Below are 9,832 nucleotides of genomic sequence, written 5' to 3' on the forward strand. Positions count from 1 at the left end.
AATTCCTGCCACAGGCTCTGAACTTTGACAGATCGTGCTGTGACTAATACCTCCCACCCCCATCTTCGCCCCGAAGCCCTCACACAGCACAGGCAAAAGCCTTTCCCGCTGCAGATAGGAGGAATAGCAGTTGCAAACAGCAGCAGGTGCAGTAAGGTGGAGGATCTCTGCTTCCTGGAACCGCGACCCGTGGAATTTCTTTCTCTTTTCCAGCTCAACGCAGGAGAGACGCTGCCTCCATATTACAGAACTCAAGTGCTTTCTGAAGCTCGAAAGTGGAGGAATTCAAAGCCACCAAGGGCATGCAGAACATCTAGAAGCTTTTATCTTAGCGTCAAGTCTTCTGCTTACAAGGAAAGAGTTCTGTTTAGAAAGAGCCGGCAGCCCTCCTGTCTTGGTTAAATAGGACTCTGACCCCAGGCGCTGGCTCAGGACCCTGCTGCAAAGGATTTGTGTGTGTGTACAGAGAGGAAGGTTTAATTGCTTAGCAGAAGAATGGATAACGTCCTCCCTGTGGACTCAGACCTCTTCCCAAACATCTCCACCAACACCTCGGAGCCCAACCAATTTGTGCAGCCGGCTTGGCAAATTGTCCTTTGGGCAGCTGCCTACACAGTCATTGTGGTGACCTCCGTGGTGGGCAACGTGGTGGTGATGTGGATCATCTTGGCTCACAAGAGAATGAGGACAGTTACTAACTATTTCCTGGTGAACCTGGCTTTCGCAGAGGCCTCCATGGCTGCATTCAATACAGTGGTGAACTTCACTTATGCTGTCCACAACGAGTGGTACTATGGCCTGTTCTACTGCAAATTCCACAACTTCTTCCCCATTGCTGCTGTCTTTGCCAGTATCTACTCCATGACAGCTGTGGCCTTCGATAGGTGAGCTTGCCCTTTGTGGAAAAGGGAAAAAAATCCTTAAAGGAAGATAGAATTGCTATGGAGCTTCAGGGTTGGATAGTGCCTGGTTCAAGGTGGAGATTGGCCACCTGAACCCCTGGATTTATACTGACAGTTAGCTGAGTCAGTTGTTGATGGGGGATTTTATCTTATCTCATGATTTTCTTTTCTATTTCTTTTTCTTTTTCTACTCATTTTCACCCATCACCAGTCTCCCTTCCTTTATGTATACATCCTACCTTTTTTCTTCATTTCTCTCTTTTATTTTTCCCTTCTCCACTCATCTTCCTGACATTTTCCATTCAACTCCTACTTTGCTTCTTTCCATATATTCCTTCTCTCTTTTGCCTTTAAAGCTTGAAGCGGATACCCAGGATGTGGCCAAGGGGCCAACCCCTGGCTAGGGCTTTGTGAATCCTTGCAGGCCTGCTATTCAGCTGTACAGCCTTTTGATACCTTCCAGTTTCAAGTACACATAGGACAACTTTCTCATCTTCAATTTTTCCTGAATATTCAGGAACTTTCTGCTCCCAACACAACTCTCCAATATTATTTGGATGTGAAAAGCATTTTATTAGAATGATAAAATACTCAGGATTCTAATTCAGCTCTCTCTATGCTGCTAGGGGTTCTCATTCAGAAATGAGAGGCAGCTATGCTGTTCTTAAGGATCCAAGAGTTTTTCTAAACTTCTCTGGCCATGTGAGGTCAATGTTTTTAGCCTCTCTACATCTACAGATAAACATGCTTAGCAAAGGCAATTAAAGGCAATTGAAAGCTCTTTCTTTCCTGCACCCAACAGGCTAGGGTTTCAGAAGCTGATTAGAAGTGAAAATGTTGGCATTTTCACATATTGGAGTTACAGTTCTGGAATGAAAGTGTCCTCAGGTGGCATGATGGAAAATTGATCATTAGAGCACAGCTCTATTTGTATTGACTTTTTTGTGGGTGTCCTAGGTCTCTAATGTGTATATCTCTGGGTGTACAAGTGTTAAATGTTTACCTAGGATGCGGAGGTATGTTTAAAACACCTACCACTGTGATTTTAAAATGGGTTCTTTTGATGGCCTTGCTGAGATAAATGAATATGAGAAGCCCAAAGAAGGAGCTAAGAGAAAAACTTCAAAAAAAATCATTCCCAGATTACTGAATTCTTCTGTATAGAGATTTGCAGTTGATTTGAGGTCTTTTGCAGGTTCTGTAGTCAATGATCACTTTTAAAATCAGAGAAAACTATACTTGCTTTGCAGTGATGTCCAAATGCTAATTTTTAAGTTCCCTTTATGCAACTCTTAAGTGCTTAATATGTTGTGTGTAAAATAAGTTGTGGTGAATCAATTTATATTTTAAATGTAGAAGGGAAACCAATTACTCAAAGTAGTAGTGAAATGAATGCTTTTGTAAATTTATCTCTTATGCTATTCTGGTTTTTAGATATTTGGTTTGCTGAAAGGGAGGTACCTGTAATCTTTCTGCACTGACTTGCTCTTTTAACTTCACATCAGCCCTCTTAAACTTAGAAAACTCACAGCATGATGTATAACTGATTATAAGTGCAGTGAAACCTAGTGCCTTTTCAGCCTTACACACGCTGTCTTGATTATCCCTAAGTTAGAGAGGAAGTTGGTATTTTTACTGCATCAGGTACTTGTGTGAGCTCAAGGGAGACCTGACAGTCAGCATGAGCCCAAGCATTCAGTAGCTGATGGAACACCAGAGGACAGCTCTCTTGCTTTGGCTTACACAGAAATGACATGATCCACAGCCCTTCTCTTCCCCTTTGAACTTAGAAGGTTAGGGGCAAGATTCAGGGTCAAACTCTTCAGTGGGTTGGGCAAGGAGCCAGATTTTGGCTGCCTTGACTCTGGCATCACAAGCTCCACTGTTTCTCTCCAGGCAAACCATAGACCCTGACCCTTCATGACACCTGCTCAGTGAGGTCAGAGGATCTCTGGTGTCAGAGCTGAGAGCAATGACAACAAGAAATGTCATCTGTGCCTGATGTGCAGATTATCAATGGCATGCTCAGGATTAGAGTTCAAGGTAGAGTTAGGGATGATGCCTCAAGGCTGTGTCTCCAAGTCCTCCAAGTGCTCCTTCTGTTTTTCCTTGCTCAGCCTCATGAGCTGAGTAAATTAATCTCCTCAGGCCCTCTGATGAATCTAGCTCCACCACAGGCATGGTCATCCATTCTCTCCCAAGAATGCTTTAGAAAGGAAGAGACCTGGAGCTCTTTCCATATGAATGATTGCTTCTTTCTCCACCATGACAATGCAGACTTTGAGGAAATGTTAAATTATCTTTTTGTATGCTCCTTGAATTTTTAACAGATAATCTTTGAATCATATTAAAAATGAAAGCAACGTGGTTTTCCAGATTATAAAATTAAACCTTGTTCATGAAGGACATAGAAACAAAAATACAAATCAACCATTAATTCACAATGTAAAAGAAACACCTGTTAACAGTTGAATTTCTTTTATGACTATTACACTACATAATTGAAGTCAGATTCTAGATAATTTTGTAGCTTACTTTTTTCCATTGATATTAATGGAAAACATTAATAATATTTTCCCATGTTATTAAAATGTCTTCAGTCACATAATCATAGTGGCTTCCTATTATTCCATTTTATAAATGTGCCATTATTACTTTAACCATCTCCCTACTGCTGGGAACCTAGATGATGTCTAGATTTTTTTGCCATTATGATTAAAATACTAGTAAACATTCTGTATGGTAATTTTATTTTGCTTTCTTGATTATTTCTTTAGGGTAGATTTCCCAGAAGTAGAATTACTGGGTAAAATGAAATGAAATTTCTTAAAAATGCCATTGGTATTTTAATAGAAATTGCATTGAATCTGTAGATTTCTTTGGATAGTATGATCATTATAACAATATTAATTTTTCCAATTTGTGAACATGGTATATCTTTCCATCTGTTTGTGTCATCTTCAAGTTACTTCATCAGAGTTTTCTAGTTTTTGGAGTACAAAACTGTCTTAGCTTTATTATTATAGATTTTATTCTTTTTGATGTGATTTTAAATAGGATGGTTTTCTCAATTTCTCTTTATGATAGTTCATTTCTATAACATAGAAACAGAACAGATTATTGTATATTAATTTGGAGGCTGCACCTCTACTGAATTAATTTATTAATTTGAATATTTATTGGTGGTGTCTTTAGGATTCTCTATGTATAATATCATGTCATCAGCAAACAGTGACAACTTTACTTGTTCCTTTCCAATTTTGATTCCTTTTATTTATTTTTCTTGTTTAATTGCTGTGTCTAGGACTTCTAATACTATGTTGAATAAAAGGGGCAAAAGTGGACATCCTTGCCTTGTTCCTGATCTTAGAGGAAATGCTTTCAGCATTTCACCATTAAGTATGATGTTAGTGGTGGGCTTGTCATATATGGCATTTATATGTTGAGGTACATTCCCTCTATATCCACTTGTTGAGAGTTTTTATCATAAATGGATGTTAAATTTTGCCAAAAATTTTTCTACATCTAATGAATGAACTTATAATTTTTATTCTTCATTTGTTAACTTGGGTGTCACATTGACTGATTTGCTGATATTGAACCACCCTTGCATCTCTGTGATAGATTCCACTAGATCATAATGAATGGTACTATTAATGTATTGTCTAATTCGGTTTGCTAGCATTTTGTTCAGGATTTTTGCATCAATGTTCATCAGTGATATTAACCTGTACTTTACTTTTTTGTGGTATCTTTGTCTGATGTTGCTATCAGGGTGATGCTGGCTTCATATATTGAATTTGGAAGTGTTCCTTCCTCTTGAGTATTTTGGAATAATTTGAGAAGGTTAGATGTTAACTCTTCTTTAAATGTTTTGTAAAGTTCACCTGTGAAGCTGCCTGATTCTTCACTTTTGTTAGTTGGGAGTTTTTAAATTACTGATTCAGCTTGTTTACTGTTAATTTGTCTATTCATATTTTTTTATTTCTTCCTGATTCAGTCTTGGGAGATCGTGCATTTCTAAGAATTTTTCATTTCTTCTAAGTTGTCCACTTTATTGGTGTATATTTTTCATAGTAATCTCTTATCCTTTGTATTTCTGAAGTATTGATCTGTAACTTCTCCTTTTTCATTTCTGATTTTGTTTATTTAGGTCCTCTCTCTTTTTCTGTTGATGAGTCTGGCTAAATATCTATCAATTTTGTTTATCTTTTCAAAGAACCAGCTCTTAGTTTCATTGATCTTTCCTATTGTTTTTTCAGTCTCTATTTCATTTATTTCTGTTCTGATATTTTTTTATTTTTTTCCTTCCACTACTTTGGATTTTGTTTCTTTTTCTAGTTCCTTTAGGTTTAAGGTTAAATTATTTATTCAAGATTTTTCTTGTTTCCTGATGTACACTTATATAAACTTCCCTCTTGTAAATGTTTTTGCTGCACACCATAGATATTGGATCCACTTTCAATTTCTCTCCAGGTATTTTTTATTTCCTCTTTGATTTCTTCAGTGACCCATTGGTTGTTTTCTAGCATATTGTTTAGACTCCATGTGTTTGAGTTTTTGCAGTTTTTTTCTTGTAGTTGATTTCTAGTCTCACACCATTGTGGTCAGAGTAGATGCTTGGGAACTTCCCTGGTGGTCCAGTGATTAAGAAATCACCTTCCAATGCAGGGACACAGGTTTAATCCCTGGTTGGGGAACTTATATCCCACATGCTGCAGGACAGCTAAGCCCCCATGCCACAAGTACTGAGCCCGCATGTTCTGGAGCCCGTGAGCCACAGCTAGAAAGAAGCCCACATGCTGCAAATAGAGAAGCCCCTGTGCTGCAACAAAGAGACCACACACCACAACTAAAGATCTCATATGTCACAACAAAGATCCTGCATGCTGCAACTAAGACCTGATGCAGCCAAATAAATAAATAAATAAATAAAATATTAAAAAAGAATAGATGCTTGATATGTTTTCAATTTTTCTAAATTTATTGATTGTTTTGTGGCTCAGTATGTGATCTATTTTTATCCCACAATGTATTTATTTATTTATTTATTTATGGCTGTGTTGGGTCTTCATTTCTGTGCATGGGCTTTTCTCTAGTTGTGGCAAGTGAGGGTGACTCTTCATCGCGGTGTGCAGGCCTCTCACTATCGCGGCCTCTGTTGTTGCGGAGCACAGGCTCCAGACGCGCAGGCTCAGTAATTGTGGCTCACGGGCCCAGTTGCTCCATGGCATGTGGGATCTTCCCAGACCAGGGCTCGAACCTGTGTCCTCTGCATTGGCAGGCAGATTCTCAACCACTGCGCCACCAGGGAAGCCCTGTGATCTATTTTTAGATAATGTTCCATGTGCCCTTGAAAAGAATGTGTGTTCTGCTACTTTTGGATGGAATGTTCTATATATGTCTATTAAGTTCATCTGATCTAATGTGTTGTTTCTCTAATGCGTTGTTGCCAGCATTTTCCTGTTGATTTTTGTCTCAAAGATCTATCCATTAATGTAAGTGGGGTGTTAATGTCCCCTTCTATTATTGTATAAGTATCAGTCCTTTATTCAGTGCTTTTCTCTTCTCCACTTCACTTAGTCCTTCACCTAGAGTTTTATCTTGTTCCCTCATTTGGAATATATTTCTTTGTTGTCTCATTTTGCCCAAGACTCTGTGTTTATTTGCATATATTAGTTAGATCAGTTATTTTTTTCCAGTCTTGGAGAAGAGAACTTATGTAGAAGATTCCAATGGGTACCAGTAGCACATTCCCCTTTGGACACTAGAGATATATTATCTTGGTGTGCCCTCTGTGTGGACTGAATGGGCCCATCTGTTGTGGTGGGACCAACTACTGTGAGTGTGCTGGTTGGCAGGGCTGTTTCCCAGCCCAGCTGGCTGCCAGTCCTGCCTTGTGTGTATGATGCCAGTCACTGGTAGGTACATCCTGGTCCTGGGATGGCTGACTGCATGTGCTAGGGGGTCCCAGCCCTGATACTGGCCCACTAATGGACAGGGCTAGGGCCTTGGGTGTCCTGGAGCTACTGCAGTACTGCTGGTGAGCAGTGCTAAATCCCAGCATGGCTGTGTGTGCCAGGAGACCATGGGGCTGTTCCTAGTACATGGGTGGGTGGTATAGGGTCCAGCATGGTTGGTTATGTGGCCCAGGAAGTCACTGGGCTGATCCTATCCTACTGGTGGGCATTTCTGGTTCCTGGCATAGTTGACTGCATAGCCCAGGGAGTTCCAGAGCTGGTTCTGGACTACTGGTGCATGGGACCTGGCTCCAGTGTTAATAGGCTAGAGGGAAGATGTCAAAATTGTCCTTGCCAGAACCAGTGTACTTGTAGTAGAGTGAGCTCTCAAAAATAGCTGCCTTTAGAGACTTGCCAGCAAGATGGCAGAGTAGAAGGATGAGAGCTTATCCCTTCTTACAAAAGCATCAAAATCAAAACTAACTGCTGAAAAAACATCTAAAAAAATAAAACGCTGGAACCTACCAAAAAAGATACCTTAAGTCCAAAGACAAAAAAGAAGCCACAATGAGATAGTAGGAGGGGTGCAATTGCAATAAAAGCAAATCCCATACCCGCCAGGTGGGTGGCCAACAAACCAGAAAACAATTATACCACAGAAGTTCTCCCACAGAAGTGAAAGTCCTGAGCCCCACGTCAGGCTTCCCAGCCTGGGGGTCTGGCAATGGGAGGAGGAGTCTCAGAGAATCTGGCTTTGAGAGCCAGTGGGGTTTGATTGCAGGAATTCCACAGGACTGGAAGAAACAGAAACTCTATTCTTGGAGGGGTCACCCAAGGTCTATTGTGCATGAAGTCCCAGGGAAAAAAGCAGTGACATCATAAGAGACTGGGCCAGAGCTACTTGTTAGTATTAAAGGGTCTCCTGCAGAGGCAGGGGGTGGCTGTAGCTCACTGCAGGGAGAAAAACACTGGCAGCAGAAGCTCTGGTGAGTATTCATTGGTATTAGGCCTTCTGGAGGCCTCCATTTTCCCCCAAGACCTAGCCCCACCCAACAGACTTTAGGCTCCGGTGCTGGGATGCATCAGGCCAAACAACCAACAGGGCAGGAAAACAGCCCAACCCATCAGCAGACAGTCTGCTTAAAGTCTTCCTGAGCACATCCCTGACACCAGAGGGACAAGACCCAGCTCCACCCACCAGCAGACAGGAACTAGGCCCTCCCACCAGGAAGCCTGCACAAGCCTCTTAGACAGCCTCATCCAACAGAGGGAAGACAGCAGAAGCAAGTAGAACTAAAACTCTGCAGCCTTCACAAAGGAAACCACAATCACCGAAAGAGACAAGATCATATGTCACAGGAATATGACCCAGATGAAGTAACAAGATAAAACCCCAGAAAAGTGGAGTGGAGATCAGCAATCTACCAGAAAAAGGAGTTCAGAGTTATGATAGTGAATGTGATCCAAGACCTCAGAAAAATAATGGAGGCATAGATTGAGAAAATACAAGAAATATTTAATGAAGACCTAGAAGAACTAAAGAACAAACAAACAGAGGTGAACAATACAATAACTGAAATGAAAAATACACTATAAGGAATAAATAGCCGAGTGAGGAAGAAGAATAGATACGTGAACTGGAAGACAGAATGGTAGAAATCACTACCATGGAACAGAATAAAGAAAAAAGAATAAAATGATGACATATGGGACAACATTAAAGGCACCAACATTTGCATCATAGAGTTCCCAGGAGAAGAGACAGAGAAAGGACCTGAGAAAACATTTGAAGAGATAATAGCTGAAAATTTCCCTAACATGAGAAAGGAAACAGTCACCCAAGTCGAGGAAGCACAGAGAGTCCCACGCAACATAAAACCAGGAGGAAAATGCCAAGACACATAGTAATAAAACTGACAAAAATTAAAGACAAAGAAAGAATATTAAAATCAAAAAGAGAAAAGCAACAAAAAACATATAAGGGAATCCCCATAAGGTTATCACCTGAATTCTCAGGAGAAACTCTGCAGACCAGAAGGGAATGGCATGGCATAGTTAAAGGGATGAAAGGGAAAAAACCTACAACCTAGAATATTCTACCCAGCAAGGCTCTCTTTCAGATTTGAGGGAGAAATCAAAAGTTTCAGAAACAAACAAGGAAAAGCTAAGAGAATTCAGCACCACCAGACCAGCTTGGCAACAAATGCTAAAGGAACTTCTCTAAGTAGATTACAAGGCCACTACTAGAAACAACAAAATTATGAATGGAAAAGCTCACTGGTAGAGAACTACCCTATGACCCAGCAATCCCACTACTGGGCATATACCCTGAGAAAACCATAATTCAAAAAGAGCCATGTACCAAACTGTTCATTACAGCTCTATTTACAATAGCCAGGAGATGGAAACAACCTAACCGTCCATCATCAGATGAATGAATAAAGAAGATGTGGCACATATATACAATGGAATATTACTCAGCCATAAAAAGAAACGAAATTGAGCTATTTGTAGTGAGGTGGATGGACCTAGAGTCTGTCATACAGAGTGAAGTAAGTCAGAAAGAGAAAGACAAATACCGTATGCTAACACATATATATGGGATGTAAGGAAGAAAATGTCATGAAGAACCTAGGGGTAAGACAGGAACAAAGACACAGACCTACTAGAGAATGGACTTAAGAATACGGGGAGGGGGAAGGGTAAGCTGTGACAAAGTGAGAGAGTGGCATGGACATATATAAACTGCCAAATGTAAAATAGATAGCTAGTGGGAAGCAGCCGCATAGCACAGGGAGATCAGCTCGGTACTTTGTGACCACCTAGAGGGGTGGGATAGGTAGGGTGGGAGGGAGGGAGACGCAAGAGGGAAGAGATATGGGAACATATGTATATGTATAACTGATTCACTTTGTTATAAAGCAGAAACTAACACACCATTGTAAAGCAATTATACTCCAATAAAGATGT

At 40.5% G+C, this 9,832-nt stretch overlaps 1 protein-coding gene across 1 annotated transcript in view; it reads left to right on the top strand.

Moving 5' to 3' along the window:
- Positions 1-370: 370 nt before the first annotated feature.
- Positions 371-9,832, top strand: part of TACR1 (tachykinin receptor 1) — a 105,890-nt gene continuing 96,428 nt past the window's right edge. The window contains exon 1 of the mRNA XM_007452999.1: positions 371-884. Within this exon, the coding sequence (XP_007453061.1) occupies positions 496-884 (389 nt within the window). The 5' untranslated portion in view covers positions 371-495. The remainder of the gene's footprint in view (positions 885-9,832) is intronic.

This window comes from Lipotes vexillifer, unplaced genomic scaffold (assembly GCF_000442215.2).
Source record: "Lipotes vexillifer unplaced genomic scaffold, Lipotes_vexillifer_v1.1 scaffold800, whole genome shotgun sequence".
NCBI classification, from domain to species: domain Eukaryota; kingdom Metazoa; phylum Chordata; class Mammalia; order Artiodactyla; family Lipotidae; genus Lipotes; species Lipotes vexillifer.